The following is a 26,122-nucleotide window of genomic DNA, read 5'->3' on the forward strand; positions in this document are numbered from 1 at the left end:
AAGCTAACAGAATGTTGACCAGAATTTTTAATTTTATTTCCTGCTTCAAGAAATAGGGGAGAAAGGATTGAGTGATGTGCATTTTACTTACTGTTTATTGGCATCTCTCTTGCTCTTTTAGGAAATCAATATCTACATGAAACACCTAATGGGAACATTCTACGTTTTGATGCTGAAACTGGAACATCCTCAGTAGTCTTGTTAAATACAACAATAGTATGTTGACTTATATATAATACGTGCAATCTTAGGGAAAGATTTTATATTTATATATTTTTATATATATTTATATAAATTTTATTTATATTATATATTTTTCCTGAACATTTCTCTGGAATCAGTGCTTAACATGTTCTCTTTGTCTCTTATTGACAGAGCATATATGAGGCAACAACAGCTATACTGTCCCCTGACCAGAGGTTTGCTCTTCTGCAGTACAAGTATGAAAAGGTACAAATGCACTTAATTTCTTGAGAATTAATAAAGGTTTGGAAATAACTGAGCAAGAAGATGCTGTTGCAAGTAGAGGTTGCAGAGGCTGACAGAGTTTGAGAGAATTGTTTAGAAGAATAAGATGGATATCTGTATAGTAACACTGAAGTCTTAACAGACAGGAGAAAGAGGAGGAGGAGGAAAGATTACTGTGATTTGAGTGGAGGCATCAGGCTTGCAAACTACAAGAGAAGGGCATCTATGTTATAGAAGGGTATTCTATAATTCTATGACTGAATGAAGAAGCCAAATAAAAACTTAGTGTTTGGAAAGATACTACAAGGGGAGTGAAGCTGGAGGGTTAACCCGGAAAGGTAAACTAGAAGAGTAGATGGGTATGACATCCAAGGGGTTGTGTGGGTGAGAACAGATGTGTGCATATGCTTGTATATATGTGTTATGTATGTATGTATGTATGAGCGAGTTACATTAACAGCAATGTAGCAGCAGCCTGAAGTTTTAGTACACAGGACTTGAAAACTGAGGCGAATAAAAAGTCCAGCGTGGTTACAGGCTGTCCTCTTGCACATGGTGTGGGCTCAGGTGTCCTTGTTTGCTGCTCTCAGCAAGTATGCGAAAAACCCCCAGCGTAAGTGTATCGTCTTGGCTTGGTGCTGAATAAAGTAACAAAGATCAACTCACATGTGTGTAAGTTAGCAAGAACCCCTGGCCCTGTGTGCCTCCAGGGGAGAGAACAGGAAGCTAATGGAGGTGATAACTTGTCCTGCAGTGTGTGCACTGAGGAACTAGTAATTTCATTGTTGTTTATTCCTTTTTATTACCAGAGATATCTGCATATTTTGTTTGAGTATTTGTACATAGAGCCTTTTACAAAGGCTATGTTACTGAGCTCCCTCTACGTGTTCTGGCAATGCAATCCAAGAACACCTGTCACGGTGTTCCAACTGCAGTCCAGTCACCACAAGTCAGTCACCACTTCTCTACAGTTTCAGCTTCTTTGCTGGGTGCAGCTAGGCCATTTACTTTCTGTCTTTCTAAATTGTTCAGAATTGATTTTTTTTGCTGCAATAGTAGCGGTAATCAAAAGTCTAATACTTTTCCAGCTACCCTAGACATCCCCTCCACTTGTGATTAATTATTCTATGCTATTCTATTTGCTGTAGTCATAAGATTTAACTTTACTTTAATGCTGAAACAGTCTTTTAACCTTTATATAGTAGTATGATTGAAAGTTATGTTGTTATTAATCTTAATCACAAGAAAACAGAGTAACAAAATGAATCACGAAGATGTGGACGCTTCTTATATAATAGCCATCTGGTTGTGTAGTACTAAGATATTGTTTTATATCCTCATATCTTCATACAAATCTTCAAGAACTACCATAGAAGGTAACACTGTTGTAGCATATCAACACCATAGGTTAAAACAAACTTATTCAGCTCCTCACGGTGAGCACATCTAAATGACATCTTTCTCTCAGTAAATGCCCACAATGGCATAGGCTTCAAGAGGAAGGTTTCTGAGAAATAAGTTTTATTTCTGTGACAATATGGATGAGAATATGAATCCTGGAACTAGAGGAACTGCTACAGAAACAGTGCTGGATCTTGAGAGCACTACTGAAAAATAGAATGCCAAGTTAAATAATACACCATGGAAAAGGAAGCAGAAAACAGTTGTGCCAGTGAGGCAGAAGGAGGAGGATTAACTGTACATAGCTGTGACAGTCTTGCCATAAAGTTTCAAGGATTTCTGAAAATCTGCAGAATCTCTGGCCTCTATCTCTGTCCTTGATCAGTTAGTGGCTTCTGTCATAGTAACTAAGTGATGACTACAGAAGACAGTGTTTCTTCAGTTTTCCTTTAAACCATATAGAGAATTACTGCCCTTGTAGGTTCATTGTGTTACATCTATCTCAAGCAAAAGCATGAGGAGGATTTCCGAAGTTTCAGAGGTAATTGAAGCTGTAAGAGATTTGGGTCCGGTTGACATTTTTCTTAATATTACACTAATTTTCTTGCAGTTGTGGAGGCATTCCTACACAGCTTCATATCACATCTATGATTTCAATGCAAGGTCAGTAAATTTTGCACAAGATGTAATTTTAATAGTATTTTGCAATGAAGTGGCATTTTACTGATTTGTCTTAGTTGTATCTTGTTTCTTTATCTCCAGCTCCATCTTAGATGATGCACTACTACCTAATGACACGCAATATATATCCTGGTCACCCGTCGGTCACAAACTGGTAAGTCAAGATAATCTAAACTTACACAGCCACTTCTGTAGCCATGACAGAGAAACTCACATTAACTATGTCCTAGGGGCTTGGGGGCTTTCCTACTTCCAGGTAAAATACCTGAACTAGTTTCCAAAATGGCTACTGGAAATACTCAAACGTTCCTCTATGTGTCATGTTCTGTTCTTTGCTGAAAAGACATTCCTGAAAGCAGTATGGTCCCAGTATTTTGCACAGGAACTCAGTATTGTTACAGTAGCAAAGAGTAGCTCATCTCTTTCAAAGGTAGTATCATTACAGCTGTCTACACATTCACCACTGTGGTTTTTATCTTTTAGTAAGAACAATGAAGTTTTTTATTTAAGGATGAATTTAAAAGGGATTAGAGGATGAAAATCATCTTGTGTACTTTTTCACATTGTTCTTATTTTCCTTTTCTCCTCCCTAATCCATGACAGCTTTGATAGCTACTGTGTTTGCAAGGCTGTTTTGGATCTGAACTAAAGAGCAATCACAGTAGTATGTGGTGTTTAGGTATTCTTATTCCTTGTCATGGATTATGGAGTCCAGCAACAGAGGCAAAGGATGTTGAAAAGAAATTGCTGCATCTCAGAGAGAAGCTCTGGAATAAAACTGTGCTATTCAGTCAGTAAGGGGAAAAAAAAAAAAACCAACAACAAAGACATTTTACTCAGAAATACATTATCTTTGGAGATCCGTTAGCAACATCAAGAATTTTATCAAAGTTTTAAGAAAATATTCTCAATTTTCTTTGAGGGACAAATGAGTATAGAAAAAAAACAAAATAACAACAACAACAACAACAAACTCCTAAAATAAACTTGTATTTCAAAGGAAAATTAATGGCAAGGTTATCTTGATGCAATAATAATGCCATTTAAAACAACTGTTCTGAAGGATGGATTTTTTTTTCTTCTTTTCTTTTTTTCTCTTTTTTTTTTGGCATCTCAGCTTAAATTCAGTTTGTTACTCTTGATTTGTACTAGCAATTCATGTTTGAGTATCAATGAAGTTTGGACAAATGAAAATTTAAAGGAAATTTTTATCATCAGTAGTAAATGTAAATAGGTCATTAAATGTGGCACAGAGAGGAAGTAGGGTTTACACTAATAGTCATCATAATAATATTTTGCAGGCATATGTCTGGAATAATAATATTTATATAAAAGCTTCACCAACAGCAGCACCTGTGCAAATCACTAGCAATGGAGAAGAAAATAAAATTTTCAATGGAATACCAGATTGGGTTTATGAAGGTAAGTACATCAAGCACATTTTTCTTTGCATTTTAATGTAAAAATTTGGGGGGGTTTATATCAATTTTATTAAAATTGTTTTATCCAATTTCTTGTACTGAAAAATTCAAAATTAATGCAGATCTGCATTTTTAGTAGAAGTATTTATCCTTATCTGGGCTTTATGCCTGGTCAGGGTAGGTATCTAGGAACAGAAATTAGTTTTAGCTTCATATGATAGATCATGAGCACCAATCTTTCTCTCATTTCAGAACTCCAGTAAGCAGTCTCTGCTTTGGTATATTAACTTCAATTAAAAAAAAAAAATCTTATTAAAAATCTAATAAGAATATAAGATATCAGATATAAGAGCCAATTTATCAATTATAACTTAAATACTTCTGCATCTCTTTCAGAGGAAATGTTTGGCAGCCATTCTGCTCTGTGGTGGTCTCCAAATGGCAACTTTGTGGCATATGCAGCATTTAATGATACAGAAGTTCCTGTTATAGAGTATTCCTTTTATTCTGAAGACACCTTGCAGTATCCTAAGACCATTAGAATCCCTTATCCCAAGGTCTGTGTTATTTATTTAACATGGTTGTTCTGCAGTTTCATTAAGGGAGTAGTCTCATTTAATCAGTTTCTGCTAATGAAAATATTGTCTGTCTCTCCTCAACAGCTTGCTGTGATTACTCTTTCTGAAATCAACAGCATCTGGCAATGTTAAAGTATTTATTATCTCTAGGGGAAAGGAAAGAAAAAAGTTTTTCTTTTTCATCACAGAAGTTTTGAGAGGTGACAAGTAGATGTTGAGATAAAAAGAGCTCTTCAGTAAAAGCATTTGGCATACACACAATGTGTTAGGCTTGTGCACTGTACTGTGCTTGTGTAAATGGAATCTTCTTCAAACAATGAAGTAATTCTTAGTAATTCCCCTTCCTATGTTGGGAAGGGGAAGAAAACACTGACATAATTCCTTTGTCCACCCAAAGCTCTTTCAGTTTTTGCTGCTAGTGAGAACTTCAGTGCATGCAGATCCTTCTTCCCTCCACATGACTGCGTGCCCACTGCTCATGGCACTGTTGGCACTGGGATAAATGGTGTGAATGTCAGAAAACAGCATGCTGCCAGCAGGTCCTTTCAGACATTCCACATAGGGAGTATTAAATGTTTATTCCACATTTTCCCTAGATTTAGCTATTGAAGTTATTTGAATCTACCTGTGATTTTGACTTAGTAGAGTGATACAGCAATAGTACTCAGTACAAGTACAAATTACACTTTGAGTACAACAATTGCACTGTACCTCTGAATCACAATATAAAGGGGATTCTTATGGGTCTTTATAAAAAGTTCACTGCTGGAATGCTGGTCATCCCCATTTGCCTTCAAGTAATATGTAGTCTGACACCAGTTTAAGCCTATCTTTTTGTTCACTGTTTTGGTTTTTATATTCTGTGTTGGACAGACACATGTATCTGCCCCCTATGCTGGTCTGGCCAGCTCAGGAAAATGCTTGTATTCTTGATTAGCTGGGGCAGAACAACTGGTAGAGCCAGCTGACTGCAACTGACAAAGCTGCTTACCTGGAGCAAAAGCCAACATCCAGTCCCCTTTGTGCTGAATTCAGCTTTCTTTGCAGCAGCTGTGCTAGGTCACCCACTACCCTTCCCTGATCTCCATGATCAGATTGCCTTTGCCTATCTTCTTGGAGGCTCTGGCACAGGATCTCACTGGTGGTCACAGTAAGCAGCTGGGCTCGCTGCAGTAAGCTCAGGGACTGTGCCCTGAGTGTGCCACCTGTGAAGATGCATAGGTGTAGCAGGTGTGGAGTGAACGTCCAATTTAAATAGCACCTTTTATTACAGACCCTTCCTGTTTGGAGTATTTTTTTTTTTTTTCTGGAGATGGTGAGCTACAGCTACTTAACTGTTACTATGAGGATTTAGCTGGCTAGATTCAATTTCTAGATCTAGAGAAGTCCTTTGTGACATAGTAATTTTGCTATTAGTACCTATCAGTGCTACATAAAAAAATGGGGTCCGCGCGGCAGCCACAGCTTTGATTACATTATAGGCAACTGTTATACAATCAGTTAAGGCAAAGTGTTAGTTTTCATGAAGAATCATTTTTCTCTCTGTTAGCATTGTATTTGATTCACTCCTAGATACTGTGTAGCATCTGAGACAAGATATGGTCAAATACTGCTGTGGGTAGAGGAAAGCCTATGGATGTTTATACGTGTTGCCTTTCATATCTAGAAATAACAAAAAGCTAACACTTTTTTAAAGGTAATTTATGTATGAATCTTAAGAACTGCATTTAGGAACTTGTCTTCTCATGTGTCTGAAGGTAGCTGGTTCTACCTGACTGTAGTGATTTCTTCATCTACCATTTCAGTCTTTTTTTTTTTTTTTTTTTTTTTTTTTTTTTCCCCAGGAATATTCTTTCTTTGAAATTACAATGAAACATTTTATTTTAGGCAGGAGCTAAAAATCCAACAGTGCAATTCTTCATCGTGGATATCCAAATGCTTCCTGATTTTAACACTACTGAAATTTCTCCACCTGCAGAAATAAAATCAGGGTAAGAAAATGGATTAAATGTTTGTGTCTTTTGGTGAGAGTGAGGAGCTTTTGTGTGTGACCACTCTACCTGCTGTATATGTTGTCCTTTTACCAAGTCAAGCAGCTCTGGTAGCAACAAGATTTACCAGAGAAAATCTGCTCAGAGATTATCCTCCTAGTGATTATATATAGATAGCATATTCCATGTATGTTATATTCAGAATGTGACAAGTTCTTGGCTCATCACACTCAGTGGAGTCTAACTATGGTGAAGTCATTTCACAGTACAACTTTAATATGAGCAAGTTTTGGTATAATCAAATTAAAATGTATGTATTCCAATTCACTGGGAAGAAGAAGAAGGAAAAAAAAAAACCTTAATGGAAAGTGAAGACTTAATTTCATTGGAAGCAGACTCCTTGCTAAGGCAAGGTATCATGGTTGTCTTCTGATTTATACTTAAAATGTTTGTTTTCTTTGGAAATACAGTGAAAACCAGCACTTCTCAAAGTTAATTGAAAAATTGTAATTCTCAAAATGCCACTGGAAATGCACAACATGATATAAACGTATTCTGTAAAGAGCAACTAAATGGATTTAAAATGTGTGCATACAGAATTTGGTATCCTAGATCTTGTCGGTTTGGTATTTTTGCTTTGTTTTTTGTTGTTTGTTTTTCCTATTTTAACACTATTGTAGCAACTTTATTTATTTATTTTTTAGAGTTTTGTACTTTGGAAGATGTTGGGTATGAATGCACAGGTTATACTGATAAACTTCAGAAAAAAAGCAAAACAGGTCTGTCAGCTTGTGCACAGAACTGCATTTTGTAAGGGAAGACCTAAAAGGTTGGAATTTTGATGGTATTCCATATCTGTCCTCACAACAGTATAACATCTCTGCGTTACCTGAGTTAAAGAAGTTTTTATGGATTTTGATCTTTATCACTTTATTTTCTAAGGAAATCTCCCCAGATCTAGAATGGCCCTGATCTGCTACTTTAGTATGGTATACAAAACTTGTTACTGATTTTGCGTGAGAATGGCCAGCATGAAGCCTATGCAACATTCAGATGCCACTTTTATCTTCCTGGGCACTGGGGGCTCTTGCTGGTTAATAGGAGGATGAAGGCAATGGATGCTTCTTGTCGAAAATGGTTTACCCAAAAAAATGAGAAGTTCTCAGAGTAGAGGATTCTGGATAGTAATTGCAGGAATATCCTTTCTAAGCAACATATGATAAAGGGCAATGCAGAATTGCTATAATGTATGTTTTGAGTTAATTTCAAATTAATTTACTTTTCACAAGTTGTTGAGAACTGAAGGTGTATTCTCTATCTGTCATAAACTTTTGTAAATGTTTTTGTTAGACTATAAATGTTCTCCCTTTTTTTTTTTTTTTTTTTTTTTTTTTTTTCTTCCCCTGTACTATTCATCCTGTCTGACTGGATGATCTATACCATCTGAAATTGTTAACTTATCTTACTTTGAAGGAACAAAAACTGTGGGACTAATTCCCCTCTTGCAGAAACAAGAAAAACCACTGTTTATTTTTAACCAAACATGCAACATGCTCTTGCAGAGATGTTTCGTAACATTAATGGTCTGTTTTCATTGAAGCCAGTGACAGCAGTGGTGTTCAACATTGTACCCAATTCCCAGTAAAATATAAATGTAAGGATCTACCTTTTTACAATGTGATTTCTGAACTGAAATCTGGAAATAAACCTGAAAAAGGCTGGTAACCAGTTAGCATATATTTTTAATCCATCTGCAGTAATTGTAGTCTTCTTTCCTTCTTTCTTTCTTTCTGTCTTTTTCTCTTGTCTCTTTTCCTCCATTTTATGATTATGAATATATACTCACTCTGACAAAACTCCCACACATTTTTGTTAACTAACTTAGGGAAAAAGGGAACATGAACTTGGAACTAAGTCAAATGTGCAAATTTTAGTTAAAAATGTGTACTTGCCTTGGAGGGGAGGTTTATTTTATTTTAGTTCATAAGGCTTCTAGGAGATAGGAGAGATCTAAATTAAGGGAAAAAAGGAATGAAACAAATCAAAATGGTAAAAAAAAAAAAAATTACTAAATTTTATGCGGTGCTTTGTTTAAAAAAAAAAAAATGAACACAAGAATATTCTAGAAAAACTAATATTTATTTTTTGGAAACTTTAGTTCTCCATGTCAACTCATTGGTATTCTAAGCATGAAAGTAAACACTCAAATAGTAATATTTGTTGTTGGTATGATCTCTCCCTCCATTCTATCTAATAGAAGTAAGTACTACATTGAACAAAAAAGTGTATCACTCAAATTGCTTAGCAGCAGTCAACTTCATGTATCAAAAGAAACGATTCCAAAATATAAGACTCATAAAACTTAAGAATTTCCTCTAGTTGCATGCAGTACATTTAAAGACCATGTAGGGACAGTCTGGAGTAGCTAGTATTTCATGCATTAGAGGATAGTGATCTGGCTACTAGAATTTAATTGCAGTCTTCCTGGAAGTGGGTGTGTAAAACTATATAATTCTTTATTGTGAATTTTTTATCGTGAATTCTTTATGAATGAAATAACCAATGGATCTTCTAGTAGCAAAAACAATCAACAACAAAAAGCCACAATTAGATTTGCATCAGTGGTTGTCCTTAAAAGAGTGCATTGAAATGAAAATAGTCAAATTAGTCTCATTCACTGAATTTGCTGAATGCTGTTGTATAGTATATTATTACAGAAAGGGATTTTAAATACCTAATGCTACTGCTGGTTTCAGTGATCATTATTTGAGCGTTGTAACTTGGGTAACAGATGAAAGGATCTGTCTGCAGTGGCTCAGAAGAATTCAGAATTTTTCAGTCCTCACCATCTGTGATTTTGAAAGTGCAACTGGAAACTGGATGTGTCCACAGGTAAGAAAACTGAAGTGGAAGAGTCACAGTGTTCGATAAATGAGACTGGATAGTAGTAGAGTATCTCTGTATTATTTATCTTTGTATAAACATAGGCTGATATAAAACAAAATCCCACAACAATTATGTTTATTTTATCTTTCTTAGGAAAAACAACTTACGGAAGAAAGTACAACTGGCTGGATTGGCAGAGTGAGTGATTTCTAAAACTGCAACATGTTAAATGACACTGATAATTAAGAAATTTTCTTATGAGCTGCTTACCAGTTGCAATGCTCTTGTGTGCAAGGCTGATCCATTCACTCACTGCAGTTTGTATATAAAGGAAAAATATCTCAAGTGGAGTTGCACAAATCCTCACTCCCAGTTTTAAACTATGTGAATATTGCTTTCTGAACTCCCCAGGCTGGGCTGACAGTGTGGGCTGGAGCCCACATCCTCTATGACATGTGCATCACTTTCAGCTTGCCAAAAAGCAGAGCACTTATTCCAGGCTTCTTTTTAATTCTGACCTATTGCTTAGGTAGCAGTAGGTAGGAGAGCGCGGGAGTCAGGATTCAGAATTCCCTTTGTACGGGAAGAGCTGTCAGCTATGCTGGTTTGGCTGCTCTCCAGTCTTCTTGCCACCTCCAGAATGATCTAGGGAATAAAACATTAAGAAATGTGTCCTATACCCTTCAAACTGAAATGAAGGAGAGATGTAGAGGATAGGAGTCGATTATAGTCTTTCAAATTCTCCCTGGTTTGTTTGTTTGTTTGTTTCCCACTTCAGGTACCCTTTAGTTTTTTTTTTTATTATTAATTTATATTTTTCCCCCACCCATAATATCCACTGGAGAGAACTAAGGACAAGATGCTTATAACTGACCAGGTTAAAATTTTCATACGTTTCTGCCAGACCAATCGCTACTATTTGGATGATGTTTTCCAAGCTGCCTCTCAATACTTTTGTTCATGGTAAAGAGTAGGCACCTAATGAACTACACAGAAGATCTGGGGGAAGTGAAGCAGAGATGCAAAAGTTCAGACTTGGAGGGAGAAATGAGTTTCAGAGTTTTTATGAGAACACAGAGTACACTTTCCACTCCCGCATTTTCCACACACTGATTATGCTTTAGTCACTAATTCACTTTTGAAGTCAAAAATGAAAGTTTAAAGAAATGCAAAGAGGGAGGCAACAGCAGGGATGAAATCATCCACAGTATGAAGATGAGAGATCAACCCACCTGCTGTCAAATTTGATATGGAAAGGAAGGCCTTAGCGCTGACACATTTTGCTTCTCTGCAGCAAAGGCTTCACAATTAGACAATGTGATGATCAAGCTGCAGACTTTGTAAACAGTTGTGCAAAATGAGAGGGCAAAATGCGAGTCTGTGCCATTAAACTAGGTTGTTGGTTTTTTTGTTTCTTTTAAAGAGACAACCCACATCTTAGAAGCTGTTGGAAGGAAAATAAGATTTCACTGTATGGTTTTTGGATTAGAGAAGGGAGCGGAAGGTAGGGATGATTGAAGAGGGGATAAGAAAGCTATCTTTATACCCTCTTAGTCCTCTGCTTACGGATGATAAAATGATGTTTGGCTAATAAGGCATATTTCTAAATATATAAAAGAAAAACATGTATGTGATTCTATATATGTATGTATATACACATATATATATTTCATATGTTCTATGTACAAGCTTACATAAAATTATATATATGTGCATAAAACATATACTTCTCTTTTTGAGTGTATTCATTGGGGTTTTTTTCCTATTTTTATTTTTTCTGAATGTAGAGATGAAATTGTTCTTAATATAAGAATGCTCCAAACTTCACAGCCTGTGTTACTGCAATAAGACATCCAGGTCATGAACCTGCCAGTTGAGCTGACAAAAAGTCACACTTTGAAAAAGCAAGACTGATAAGGGACAAGCTAGAAAAATGTGTCTGGACGTTTTGTGCAAAAATATTACTAGCAAAGAGGGTACAATTAGCTGGAGCATGTGAGTGAAGGAGATTAAGTTCTGTCATGGCTTATTTAATGACTGGAAGCAAGTTAGTTTAACTTTCAGTTTCACTTTTCATTTACAAAACAGGTATAATACCTCAGATCATGCTGTGTCTTTTGGGTAAATGTTAATGCTTTTGATACGTCGTCAGGAATAACTTCTACTTCATTTGCTCATTTCTCTGTGTTTTTCTCTCTACCATGTGCAGCAATCCAAAATATGTGCTATAGAAGGACCCATTTGTTTCTATCACTCCCAATTGATAACTACTTGGATATTCCTTCATGAACGTAACATTCCAGTTAGGTTTTATGAGACATCTCATAATGACCTACTTACTAGTAAAATTTCTCTAGAAAAGCAGCTTGTTTTCTTTCAAAGATTTGTTCACAACTGTGTGTTTTATAATAGGGAATTCAAAGAAAATGCTTTCAATATTTACATTGTCCAAACCATGGTCATAACCTATGGCAGAATAAAGCAGTTACCTTAAAGGTAGATGCATATATCATTTCATAAAATTATAGGAAACTAGGAACACTTACAGAAATTCAAATTCAAATGAGATAAGGAAAGGCATTTATCATTACCAGAGGGCTAGCACTCAAGAAGTTCTGCCCCCTTTAGGAACAATGAGATATTTTGAGTGGGTTCACTTCTAGAGTAGTGGCTGCAAGTTCTGCCTGTCAGTAGGCAAAATATCCCAGTGAAATATTGTTTAAAGTATAGAAGCTTCTGTTTAGAGATATCAAAAACTAAACTTATCAAAACTTTTGCTTTGGAGTTTTGTTGTTTGCTTTAATAGATGCTTTCTTGTGTTCAAGTTTCAGCCATCTGTCCCTTATTTTGCCCCAGACAATGCTACCTACTACAAAGTCTTCAGCAACACAGAAGGTTACAAGCACATCCATTACGTAAATGGCACAGAGGTAAGTTATAGGACAATAACTGCTGACTTTTTTTCTCCTGGTGGTCAAGAAGCCTCACATTCTGTTTTTCACCTTGCCTTTTTCTCCTCTCCAGGCTCCAGTACCTATTACTGAAGGAAAGTGGGAAGTAATCAGCATAGCAGCTGTAACCAAAAATTTTCTGTAAGTATCATAATTAAGCTATTGCCTCCTAGCAGTGTCTTAACAGACCAGGAGAGAGAACAAGGAAAAGGAGCCTTTTAATTTATTAAAAATCTGATCTAAACATGTAAGATAATCCTTTAAATATTGTATTGTATTGGAAGTACTTCATCAAAACCAGTATGCTTTGTTTTTCTAGGTATTATATTAGTAATCAAAATGGTGAGATGCCAGGCGGAAGGAATCTTTACAAGTAAGAAATTTGTTCTGCACTATGAGTAAAATATCTACTAATGAAAACGTAATACTTTCTCTTAAAATTTCTATGTCAAAGATTAGGCTGTTCATAATCCAAAGTACCTCCGTTAATAGGATATTTAATTAAAATCAATACAGTATTTAAACTTCAAAAAACTATAGTATTTTTCTGTAATCTTAGTTATAAAGAAACAAGCAAGTTGCCCCTGAAGAAAACCTCTCATGCTTTTACTTTTGCTGTGATGATAATTCCAGTATTAACTGAAATTAAAAATTTTGAATCTCCCTGCTTTGCTATTTAAGTCAATAAGAGCTTTACTCTTGAATTTAATCAAATTTTATTTGGTCATCTTATTTAAAAGAATATACTTCTGCTCCATGGTTGTTTTTTTTTTTGTTTTGTTTTGTTTTTGGTTGGTTGGTTGTTTTTTTTTAATAATAATCTTTCATCTCTGAAATTAAGCTCATCTACTTTGCAGAATGCTCTTGGAAAGCAGTCCAAAATCTACTCAGTGCGTTAGCTGTGATTTGAATCAAGAAAGATGCCAGTATTATTCTGCTTCCTTCAGCAAAGATGCACAGTATTATCAGCTAAATTGTCTTGGTGAGTACATCTGGAATTAACTGACATAAGTATGACTCACTGTTTAGTTGGGTGGGGAAGTTCACCCTGTCAAGATCTTGATCGGCACTGCATAACAGCCTTATGTGTTGGCATTGGCAGTGGAAAAACATACTTCCTTCTAGGCTTAAAAGCACCTCAATAGAATTACAAGGTTATAAATTATAGTCCTATCCACTAATGGACCTGAAATGGGCAGCAAACATTCCTGTTCTGTATGCAAACCTGATTATCCTCAGGAGCTACCCACATAATTAGATGCCATTTGTAATATGCGAAAAGTTGTAGCGAACTGCAGTTTCTTTAGAGCAAGTTAAAAGAACAGTAACACCATATCTTATGGATTAAAATTCCTTCATCACATACGTGACAAAGTGGAGGTAGTACCTTACTTTGAGGCCAGAAAGAATAGAGAAATTTCTCTGCTGATGAGGTGTTTGAAGGAAATCATTGCTAAGGCCCTGTAGGAGGACTTGCTTCTTTTTTCTGGGCTGTTCCTGTAGACCACTACATACAGTTGTGCTGTCTAAGGGAACGTACTGTGCATGGGGAGCTCTATCAGTAGAAGAGATCTGTAGGCTCTGGGAACGACAGGCACTCGGCTAGGAAAAGAGAAGTGCCCTATGTGGGAATAAAATTAAGATAGGTAGCACTGTTTAAAGAATCCACTGTATATGATTATGTAGTCATATGTTAAGCATTCGGACTGCAGGCTGACCTATAAGCACTAGATATAAAGGATAAATGAATCACAGGGTGGGGAAAAATAAAAGTATTTCTAAGATTTCACTTAACTTGAAAAGCATGTACCTCACAGTCATGTAGTTTGCCTGCAAGACAATTTGAATATGATGCTTCAGCTTCAGTTTGGGCCCTATTAATGCGCAGAATGGATGAAAACAAACTCTGAGCCTTTGTGATTCACCCAATTCCAATTACTTTTTCAGAGTTGTTTTCTGAGACAGCATGCAAACATGAAGGTTTTGTGCTCTGTCAACAGGTCCTGGCCTGCCCTTGGCTACTCTGCACAGAAGTAGTGATGATCAAGGTACTAAACTGTCTTAAAATATAATTTCTGTTAAACCAGGAACATGCACTGTAAATTTATTTTAATTCTCATTGCCTAGAATAATAATTTAAAAGTCAGTTTTATCTGAAATTAAATTTATCCTTTATTTCTCTATTATAGTTAACCACGAGGATAAAATAAGCAGTTCAGCTTGCAGCTATTAATACTTTATTTAATATTATCTTACACTATGCTAAAAAACAGTAAGTAATCTATGTCTTATTTAGTGGACAATTGCTTGGGTTTTATGAAAATGCAGTTAGATGGAAAATGTGGAAGCTGGCATTCTGGTTTCTAAATTACTGAGGAAAAACTATGCCAGAAGCATTGACTATAAGAGAAAAAACAAAAACTGCAGTATACTGAGACTATCAAGTGGGTGGCCATCTTCTCAGGTTGTCTTTTCAAAGTGATTCATATTCAGAGAGTAATGGATTTGAAAATAGTGTTTCAGGTTTGACACTTATGAACTGTTATTTAGTCCTCAGGTACTTGGAAAATAATACTGACCTGGAAAATTCACTGAAAGATATTCAAATGCCTTCAAAAAAACTTGGCTCCATTACTGTAGGAGGATACAGTAAGTTCAAAAACATTTTACTTTTCTTCTCCACTTTGCTAAGTCCTTCAAGGTCTTCTGTTAAAAGAGCATGACAAAAGAGATGAGTGTAGAGGATATGTTTGCAGTTATTTGGTGCTTAGAAACAAGAAAAATATATTACGTGTGTGTGTGTGTGTGTGTGTGTGTGTATGTATGTCTGTGTGTGTGTGTGTGTATGTGTATATGTGTATATATATTTGCTGAAATACACAAGCATTCTGACCTAAAATACTCTTTTTCCATAGTGTGATGTCTTTAAGTTTTCATAATGATATCAATTTGCTCCATTTTTCCTTGATATTTACCTGAAAAATAGTAGAAGGCTCTACCTACAAATTGGAGGGGAAAAAAAGGAAAAAAGTGAGGTGGAGCAGGCACAACATTCGTAAGCACGTTACCTTAAATTCTAAATTCAAGCCGGTCTTAATTTACAGACATAAATTTCTTTGGTTGGAGAGAGCAGGTGGCAGGTGACATACAATTATTATTGAAAAATTTTCTAACTTAAATGGGAAAGCTTGCAAATCAAAAAACGCTTCAAGATTAGCTTTGACCTTCTGTAGGGGATATTTCAGTTGAATAGCCACATTGCTAAAAGCATGTTTATGCTCAAGACTACATAAACTGTACAAAATATTAGAAAATGAACTGGTAATGCTTTGCTCATAGTGCTTATTTGAATCTGCACATCCAGGTACAGATAATTCCTTAGAAACTTCCTAGTTTGAGGAACATCAGATAGGTACCAGGTCTAACATTGCCATTCTGTCTGAACTGGTTTTGCTCAAGCCTTTGCTACTAGCTTTTCTATTTGTGACAGGCTTCCTCTTGATAAAATGAATATTCTTAAATTTTATTTCACATGCTGCATTGATTTCTCTCAGTCTCTGTAACCTGTTCTTTTAGATGTCTCCCTCCTTCCACTGTTACCTTGTTTAATAACAGTCTTTATCTTTGTGTTTTCTGTCTTTTATTTTAGTCACATTTTTAATAGGGCTAAAGATGAAATCTTCCAGGAAAGATGGAGGTTTAAAGATGTTCTTCATGCTATCAGTTGTGTATTCATCTTTTTATTCTTCTTTGTTCTTACTACTTCATCTCATCAGGGTAAAAACTTCTGGGTAAGGGGATTCTATTTTTAATGTCACAAATAGGATAAATAAATTCATTTCTGTTGTCCTAATTCAAGTTCCAAGACCACTTGCAAATCAGTGTATTACTTGTACTTATGTACAATGTACTTATCAAAGAAATTGACTCCTATGACTGCAAGAGTACATAGATGATGCAAAATAAAGAAAAAATTGTATTTTTAAATGTTCAATTAAGGCTTAGTATTTTTCACTGGTTTTAATGTATTGATTTTCCTGTCTGGACAGATTGCTGCAATACTGTAATACACTCTAATCATTACTGCAGTGCAGTCCATTATAATTGCTTCATGCTTCCTTTACAGTATCCATTTTTTTTTTTTAAATTAATGAGTGAATGGTAAAACCAGTTGGTTTGCAAAACTTATGTTGTCTGCATTTCAAATATTCTCCTAGCTCTCTGACAACTTCTGTTCTGTATCCAACTACATGGATAGATCCAGAACAATGTTGCTTGAGGAAACAATAGATACTTGGGTATGTTTCTGTGATGCTTTACAAACTGCTCTGTAAAGCCTACATGGTAGGTTGATAGTATTTAGAATTTCTTATTTTAGTGTTGGGAGAGAAACTTGAGTATTGAAATATTTTTGAGTTTGTTGTAGTATTCCCTCTGCAGATACTTACCTAGTTCTACAGTAATGTTTTTATAATGTAGGATAATGTTAAAGGAAAGCATGCTGATGCCACAGATTGTATTATTTTAGGCATTCTAGTTTCAAACTTTCTTCTAACTTTGCTCTATATATTTGTTTGCTTAATTGGAAACCTTTACTTGTGTATGTTAGTACAGTTCAGATGAAGCTACTTTTTAAGGGAGTGATTCGAATGTGCCCTTATATGAATTGAAATGTATGTCAAGTTATTTTACTGGAGCACTGACCAAAGTCACTCGCTTCCCTTTTAGACCTCTGGTATCAAATGATATTGCCTCCCCATTTGGATTCGTCAAAGAAGTACCCTTTGCTCCTTGAAGTGTAAGTCTTCAACTTATGTGGGAATGTTGTGTTAATAATCGCCTTCATGTAATTCAAATCCTCTTAATAAGATCGGGAAGCTTGAATGCGTACTGATGCGTTTTCTAATTACTTCTTGAAGGATTTTTAATAGAGAATGAAAATAAGGGATGTATCCCAATTTGTGATAAATTTCTGTGCCATAAGATGATGCTGTGCTTAATAAGAGCATATTTTGTGACTGGCAGCGAAGCAGATATAATCTGTATCTTATTTAAAAGCTAGGATGTTAGTGTTAACTTGCTATGTTCTCTGCTCTTAATTCTTTAGGAATATTTTCAATGAAACTACATTTCAAAATGAAACCTTGAATAAGCCATGTATCTGTGATATTTGACTGTTTTGAGCGTTGTCTCATTTTGCAAAAATATCCATTGTATCTGCCTTCTGCATTTTGTTCAAATGCCAGTCTTGCCACTTACCTATTTTAAGGGATGAGAGAAGAAAGTGAGATAAGCCATGTCTGGTCAAAAAAATCAGGCTGGTAAACTGCCAACACAAAGTTAGTTTAGCTCAGTTTGCTTATCCTTCATTTAACAAAAAAAAAGTTGAAAGAAATTTTTTTTATAAAAGTTTTTTTTTTTGAAAGTTTTTTTTAAAGCTGCTTTTTTTTTTTTTTTTTAAAGACCTTAATCTCCTCAGAAAAGGAGACCCAATTTTCCTGATTTAAGACCTAATATTCTGGATTTAAGATGTGAGAGTTATTTGTATTCTCTTCAGATGAACAAATAACCAGATTCTGTTATTCTACTTAGAAATTGCTGAAATAAACATAAAGGTTTTTTAAAATTGGGATCAGCATTACATTAGAACTATTCTGTATGGGTAGTTATTCTGAGTGGATTTTGTTCTTATTGAAAACAAGCAGAAGAAATGAACACCTTTTTTCCACTTGAATTAATTTTTACTAGAGAAATACACCCTTGTTGGTAAGGAGTTCTTCCTATTCTGAAAAACAAGGCATAAAAAAAGACATTGAACAGCTAATGAATGTGTACTATTTGATCCACTCTTCCTTAAGCACTTCTGTTTGTGGCAGTGCGTTTTCTTCTAACTGGAAATTACTTTTCCTTTGTTTACCACGAGATTACTCCACAAAAAGAATCATTACCTATTAGATACACCTTTATATAATATACTTTGGGACCACTGTAACAGTTTTTGCCTACTGAACACTTTAATGAGCCATTAGGGTTCTTCTGTTGTACAAATTCCTTTTCATTTTGATTCTATTTTTTTTTTTTACTGACACCCGAGCCACTGTCTGGGTCACCTCTGCTTCATAGTTACCTTTGTATTAGAAACCCCTTCAGCAATGGCAGGATTCAGAGTGTACAGAAACAAAGTTAGACGTCAACTATTCCTAATAGCCTTTCTTTGCTTTCAAAACAGAGAAAAGTAGGTTATACAGCCATGAGAGCCACAAGACCACTCTTACTTTGGGCCTTCTGTTGGACAGTGGTTAGGCAAATGCGAACATAATTGCACCTTGCAGGTACTTAATCTGATTTTGTAGAATTCAACTGCTTCCAAATACTTTCAAATAAAAAGTTACATTTTCAATATTTTATTCCTTTTTCACAGCATGCTTAAAAAAATAGCTTGCTTAGACAGTAACAGTTAATTCACTGATAAAACACTAAAAATGCAGGAGAGATCTTTTTCATGTCTTAGATGAAGGCTATTTGTTTATTTCAGACTTTAACCAGAAAAATTGTAAGTAAATGGAACAGAAATAGGTAAGTCATCACTGAAACTCAGATGACTGATACGTCAACACAAACAAGAAAGATTTTTGAGTGAGATTTCTGATAAGCCACTTAAATGATGAAAGCTTCCTATTAAAGTAGAAAGCAATAAAACAAAATTCCAATTTCAAAAGCATATTGTAGTCAGAGTGATACTTTTCTTGTTCGTTCTGTCTAATTTAAAAGTTTCCCCTTCTTGTGCAAGTTGTGTTTCAAATGCCATATGAGAGACTGTGGAGAATAAATGCTTGAATGCTATGGGTCTTTTCACGCAGGTATGCAGGACCATGTAGTCAGAAAGTAGATCATGCCTTCCGGATTAACTGGGCTACATACCTTGCCAGTACAGAGCAGATAATTGTGGCTAGCTTTGACGGCAGAGGAAGTGGATACCAGGGAGATGAGATCATGCATGCAATAAACCGAAGACTGGGAACCTATGAAGTGGAAGATCAGATTTCAGCAGCCAGGTAAGCTACAGTGAAATGGCCAACAACTGTGCCTTCTTTTCTGTGCTTATTTCAAAATTATTGGCTAAAACATGGCTAAATTCTACATTCATTTTTTTAGTGTCACTTATATGCCAACCATCATTTTATGCTCAAAAAGAGAGAAGAGTTAATGCTATAGTAAATTTACCATATTTCTGGTTTTGTAGGAATGGTATCTGTTACTTTAGTTAAGGAAAGCACACCAACAATGAATTTGTAGTTTAAAGTTTTTCTCCAAGCTTTTTTGCAACTTTCTGTTGCAACTGAGACTTACTTGTATGCACTGAGGTACCCTTTATGTTACAGTTCATCTTTGTCATTTAGTTTATATTGAAGAATCTCATGGAAGTTAATAATTCTTTCAGAATTATGTGTGGAATTGAAAAAGCGGCAGAGAGGTGGGGACAACTTGGTTATCAGACCTAGTTCCAGCAAATGATACAGATGTCAGCAGATGTGATTTAAGAGTTTTTGCAGACCTCTCAGGATCTGCTGTTATAAGGAGTCACTGCTGAGCAGTGGGAAATGCTTATTCACAGAAGAGAAAGAGGCCTGCAAGATGAAAACTAGACACAACTGCACCATGGCAGATTCCTACAATCTATTAAGTGTTCAATTATTCTGTTTGCTTTTAGAACGTTTTCTGAAATGAGCTTTGTTGATAAGGACAGAATAGCTATTTGGGGTTGGGTAAGTACACAAATTTGCTTGGCTGGCTTGCTTAATTGTAACAACTAGTTGTTGTACTGCCTCCTGTGGGTGTGATGCACTTGAGTATCAAATGTGAAGCACTTTGGGCATAGCAGCACAGTCCATTATCTTGAGCTGATGAAGTGTGTCATGCAGTTGCCTGTATGCATGAGACATTCCCCATTTGCATTCAGGTGCTTTTGAAACAGAAGTTCAGACTACTGGAGGGATTAAGAACTATTTAAAGAGATACAGCCAAGTTACTGTGTACCAGATCATAGAATCATAGAATGGCCTAGGTTGAAAAGGACCTCAAAGAACATCTAGTTTCAACCCCCTTGCCATGGGCAGGTTTACCAACTACTAGACCAGGCTGCCCAGATATTAATATTGAAAGAAAAAGTCCAAATATATTCAATAATATATCTTGATATTAATTGGATTATTCCAAGATTAAAAATATTATATATATATTTATAAATAAAAATATATATATTTATATTAATTATTAAGTACATGCATTACGTTGCTGATCTCTTTGAGAAGACTTAAGTATTGAAGCTGCAGCAAACATTTAAGAGCTTTGAACTAAGCCACAGTTCCATCTGCCTGTAATCTGTTCTCAAGGCAAAAATGAGATCCAAAAATCACTCTTCTTTTTGAATGTGGGTGGGCACACTTTCCTAAATAACCTCTTCAAACTATAGTGAGGGCAGTCATTTGAGAGGTTGGTGACATTGTTTAGGTATCTTGCTGCCTGAATGCTCAAGTGTGTCGGATATTTACTCATCTGTGTATCGGGCTAGACTGTGAATGTTCTGTGCCTAGCAAGAAGTGCCTTGCTGCACAGTTCCTCCCACAGAATCAGCAGAAGATCCTTCACTCCCAGTCACAGTCTTGCTCTTACGCTTTGTAGGAGAGGAAGTAAGTGAGCTGCTGTAGGCCTGCTCTGAGGGAGCTGTAAATTTTCGGGTGCCCTGGTACAACTACTCATCAAGCATGTTACAGGCCTCAGCTCTGCTTCCACCTACTTCCCCAGCACGGAGAGGGACACAGTGGTTCAGCAGTGTCTTGTTTCCTGTCTTTCGCTGCTGCCTACAGTGCTACCAAACACTGTCATTCTAAGCTGAGTCACAGATCAACGGCGTTTGCACCCCTTTTCCACAGCAAACTCTCATTCATCAGAGCCACAGCTGCCATGCACTGTTTGATGTCTGTTTCCCACACTGTGCAGGCTGAGTGAGATCTGACCCAAATTCAGAATGGAATTCATTAATATGAAAAATGCTGATCCTATAAATGTCTGAACCACTTAGCAGATGGGCCCCATCCTTTTCTTTCCGACTAAAATAACAGCAATGTTTTCTTCTCAGTCTTATGGGGGATATGTGACCTCCATGGTGCTTGGCTCTGGAAGCGGCGTGTTCAAGTGTGGAATAGCGGTTGCCCCTGTGTCACGTTGGCAATATTATGGTATGTGATGGCTTCCTTGTTACAAGGATTCCCATATGTCTTACAGTGCACATGCTGCAAAGTGTTGACTCATAGTGCAGAACTTTGATTATCTACTAGATGCCATATAAATGCCATTTGGTCTGTTTTTATGAACTCATGGGTATTGCATTTCAGAATAAAACCAGTTTCCTAAATCTTATTTCCCTTTTAAAAAGTTACAACCACAATTTCAGATAATCACTATGACCTTTAATGATGCAGAATTTTTATATTTGTAGTAATACTGTAATATGTCTGCATATTTATTGCTGAGCTGCCACATGTTCTGAGGTACTGAGACCAGTATGGAGGGTACTGAGACCAGTATCGAGTATACTTTGTATATTTAAAATGCTACTTTTTTTAAAAAAAAGACAGAATTGTGAGACCTAAAATCAAACTTGCATTGCAAACTGCTCTCTCAAAACAATGAAATTTGCATTCCTTTTGTCTTTTTTTCTTCCTTTTAAGAATGTAAAACTTGGATATAACAGATTTAATTTTACATGTAGCTTGATGTGAGGAAAAGCTGAACAAATTGACAAGTCTGTACAAGCTTCCATGTTATAGTTTATAAGGTTGTGAGACACACGAGGCTATAAATATGATTTTATAGAGAACTTCCTCCCAGATAATAATGTATAGTTAACAGTACAGTATGTGTTAGTACAGTGCGGCAATGTTTTAACATTTCTCTTGTTCAGCATCAAAAAATTGGCAACACTGACAAGAAAGCAAATGGACATTAAAATATGTTGACATAACAAACATTGGTTTGTATGGTTAAAATGAAGCAGTAAATTTGCAAAAGTAATAGGATATCATACTGAAAAATCTGTGGAAAATTAGATATTAAACTTTGAATATGTATAAGATAGAGCCCATCCGAGTCTCTGCTTCTGCAACATTTCATATCATAGATTTTAAGCAGTACATATTTAGATTAAAAAAAAAAAAAGAAAGTAATATTTTTTTAAATGCTCATCATTTACTGAACTGTTTTAGCAGCTATTTCAGCAATTTTCTTATGCTTACTGAAAGAATAACAATAAGGTAACATTGACATAAAGTACTTTATTAATATTCAACATTCAAGTGTCCATGGCAACCACAAGATTAAATACTCTGAATAATAATGGTTACCTACATGGCTCATTATGGAAAACTTGGTTTTTTATCTTCCATTTCTTTTTAATTTCCAGTATTTATTCTTATTGTGTCTATCAGTGTGTGAAATGTCTGGCAGACAGAAATATTGGACATTAAGAAGTACATTCTATTTGTTGTTTTTTTTTAATTACAGACTCAATATACACGGAGCGATATATGGGCCTTCCTATAGAAAGTGATAATCTGAGAAACTATAACGTAAGAAATCACTTGATTTCATTTTAAGTATGTTCTTTCTTTTCTAAGCTGTTCCTCATGCAGTTTATTGCATCCCTGTGTGAACAATTACGTTTGTTTCTTCATTCCAGTGTTAATTATTGCATTCCGCTTTTAGAGGTTGTAGTCTCATGCTTTTGGATTTGAATGAGGCAGTTACTCCTTGCTGTATAGCGTGGGCTCTCTGTTGTTTGTTTGGTTTACTCATTTTTGTTGGGTTTTCTTTCTCTTACACTCAGTTCCATTTGGCTACTATGCAGACTGTAAAATAAGCTGTAAGACTGTTTTATTTTAATCACTAAGAAACAATTTTTTTTTTTAATATGCTCATGGGCAAACTACATATTATCTCAAAAAAAGCCCAACAGAAACAAACAAACAAAAAAAAAAACCTCAAAACATTTCCACCAAAACAAATCTACGTTCTCTCTGAAATTTAATTAAAAAGCATGGATATCATGAAACTTTCCAACTTTGGAAGCTGTAAGCTTTATTCAGGGAAAGAAAAATCACCCAGGTATTTGGAAACCTTTATAGGGAGGCAAGTCTGTCAGTACTCTGAGCATACAAATACACTGCAGACCAACTGAGAGTCAGCTTGGGACTTCTCTATGAATATAGGGCTTCTGAAAGTTGATCAAAAGTAACTGATGTTTGTTCAGAAATTAGGGAATTTCCAGGCCATGTAATGGGAACAAAATATCTGTGGATTTTGCCTCATTGTACAGAGAAGTTTCTGATGGAGGAGTAATGTCTACCCTCAGTGTGCCAGCAGCTTTTTGTTGTTTACAAGGCTTTTTGAAACTGCAAGCAGCTGAGAGTACGACAGAGCTGCCCAAACCTGTGAGATTTTGTTAAATTTCAGATCGAGGTGGAAATACACTGACTATTGGAAGAGTGAGTGATGGGAGGGGTACTTTGTTATTGTGGTATGTCATGGACATTTTTAGCCATAATGATGTTAGAACTAAACATAAATTTTAGAGAAAAAGAGATGGGGCGTTCTCTCTATTTAGCTTGGTAAATCAGTTTGATTCTTTTTCTCCCCGATACTCAATCAGTCCTACACTATTTCAGTATCACGAGCTGGGGAAGAAAGAGTGACTTGTGTAAAATATATGATTATATACACTGAAATACAGACTGAAGTGTCTGTTTTGACATACTACAACAGTGATCTAGTTTGTCATACTGCTGTATGAGCTGAGGAAATCAGTAGTGATTGCAGGGTGACTGTCTACTGTGGCTGCCTCTAATAGATGACTTGCTTGGGCCCAGCAGGGCTGACCAGCAGTCTGCAGCAGCCTGCCTGCTTTTTTCCAAATGCAATTCTTTATGGCAATGGGAACAGTAGGAGGTCTGTGAGGTAGCAGAGTAAATAGAAGTTACTGTCGTTGCGCGGAATGAACGTTAACGCTCTGGGTGCACAAAGTCATTCACCAGCTTCACAGCACAGATGGCAACAGAGGACTGTTTAATCCTTTCAAGCCAGGAGTCGGATTTTCTTGGCATAGTATTCATTGCTGGCAACGGCCACGTTGAAACTGCCAGTACCAAAGAGCTAAAGGTTTCAAATGTGTTACTCTGAGGACTAATTGGGGAGAATGGTGGCTAGATGGAGGAGGGGCAATTGCACAGATCAGACTGTCGCACTTCATTGCTCCTTCTAGAGACAGGAAAATTTGACTTAAGTCTTCATTTATTGCTGAAAGCTCCAAATAACGCATTACTTAGAATTTGCTTTTCTACATAAACTTAGAGGGTGAGTAGCTTCAGAGGTTTGTTGCTTTTCATATAGCTACAGTGAAAGACTCATGGGATGCTGTTGTTGCTGAAGACCTTTCCTGACCTCCACCCAGCATGTTTCTCTGGCTTACAGGCCCTTCCTTCAGTGGCTCAGGCCCAATAAATCTGCTCCTGGCCCCTTACTGAAGCTGAAGGCCAACTCCTGCACAGTGTTGTTCAGCAAAACAAGTACTGAAAAGCTAGCTAAAGCTGTTAAAGCATGTTAACTTCATACTGTCAGGTTTGCATGCTGCATTATATATTCCCTGTTCTACCGCATAAAACACAAAGCTGGTTTGAAAGTGAAAGGTTGCATAAACCCTGTACTGTGTGATCTAATTTAAAAGAAATGGTGCTATGTGCACGCTTGTTGAGAATAGGTGTATGTTGCTAAATGCCTTCCTAAAGCAGAGTAATGTTAATGACTGTGAATGTATCATCTCAAGAAACTGCATCTAGTGTTGTTGAGAGGTACACCCTACCTATGTATTGCTGTGACATTAGATATCACATTTATTGATGGATGAGATCTGACAGTTACCAGGCTGAAGGATGGTTCATAATCCTCTCTGTAGGGTACTTAGATGTGATCAGTGCCACTTAAGGGTTGTGAGGTATTAAAAATTGGCATTTTGTATAAGACAGTCATGAGCATGGGTAGGACTCCCCTATAAGCATGAAAATATGAGTACAGGTCCTAGGCTGAATGGCAGAAATCTCATCTGATGTCAGAAATGTCCCTGATGCAAAGGACTGGAGGCTAAAGTGGGCTGGAGCTTTGCTGGTCAGATGTAGTAGCCACATAAAGCATATCAAAGAGGACTGTTCAACTTGTGAGATTATTTTGCAGTTCACTCTGAATTTGATATGCTTTTGGCAAGTGTTTGAAACAGTCATAGATTTGGCAATCTTTTTCTAGCAGATTTGAAATGTTCAGTCCTTAAGAACTGCTGCATCATTAGGTTATGCAAAACAGGGTACAATTTTGTAAATATGCCATCTTGTACTGATTTGACATTTGTTCTATTATCTGAGAATATGCTTAAAGGGAGAGAGACCTTCAGTTTCAGCCAAACCTTAACTTGTTTGTTGAGTGCTGATAAAATGTTGACTGCTGTGTGATCTTTAGAAAAGCCAGTTACACTCAGCAGGGCCTAATTCTCAATACATGCACACAGCCTATTTTCAGACCCTTTGCCATGACAGCATAACTATGAAAAGGAAAGGATAAACTACATTGCATTTACATACAGTCCACCTGGGGTTTGTTCAGCTATTTCAGCTGTGGCTTGAGTTGTGGCTGTGTCTAACTTC

At 36.2% G+C, this 26,122-nt stretch overlaps 1 protein-coding gene across 2 annotated transcripts in view; it reads left to right on the forward strand.

Annotated features, from left to right (window-relative positions):
- DPP4 (dipeptidyl peptidase 4) overlaps window positions 1–26,122 on the forward strand; it is a 38,199-nt gene that overhangs the window by 8,122 nt on the left and 3,955 nt on the right. For both annotated transcript variants that reach the window (XM_085227693.1, XM_010713675.4), the window contains 20 exons: window positions 122–216; window positions 376–450; window positions 2,480–2,532; window positions 2,632–2,704; window positions 3,852–3,972; window positions 4,368–4,528; window positions 6,437–6,540; window positions 9,297–9,432; window positions 9,580–9,624; window positions 12,252–12,356; window positions 12,451–12,518; window positions 12,697–12,750; window positions 13,235–13,359; window positions 14,378–14,425; window positions 14,928–15,026; window positions 17,106–17,175; window positions 19,238–19,432; window positions 20,089–20,143; window positions 21,517–21,616; window positions 22,941–23,005. In XM_085227693.1, the coding sequence (XP_085083819.1) occupies window positions 122–216; window positions 376–450; window positions 2,480–2,532; window positions 2,632–2,704; window positions 3,852–3,972; window positions 4,368–4,528; window positions 6,437–6,540; window positions 9,297–9,432; window positions 9,580–9,624; window positions 12,252–12,356; window positions 12,451–12,518; window positions 12,697–12,750; window positions 13,235–13,359; window positions 14,378–14,425; window positions 14,928–15,026; window positions 17,106–17,175; window positions 19,238–19,432; window positions 20,089–20,143; window positions 21,517–21,616; window positions 22,941–23,005 (1,847 nt within the window). The remainder of the gene's footprint in view (window positions 1–121; window positions 217–375; window positions 451–2,479; window positions 2,533–2,631; window positions 2,705–3,851; window positions 3,973–4,367; window positions 4,529–6,436; window positions 6,541–9,296; window positions 9,433–9,579; window positions 9,625–12,251; window positions 12,357–12,450; window positions 12,519–12,696; window positions 12,751–13,234; window positions 13,360–14,377; window positions 14,426–14,927; window positions 15,027–17,105; window positions 17,176–19,237; window positions 19,433–20,088; window positions 20,144–21,516; window positions 21,617–22,940; window positions 23,006–26,122) is intronic.

The sequence above is a fragment of the Meleagris gallopavo genome, chromosome 7 (genome assembly GCF_905368555.1).
Source record: "Meleagris gallopavo chromosome 7, MGAL_WU_HG_1.1, whole genome shotgun sequence".
Lineage (NCBI taxonomy): Eukaryota > Metazoa > Chordata > Aves > Galliformes > Phasianidae > Meleagris > Meleagris gallopavo.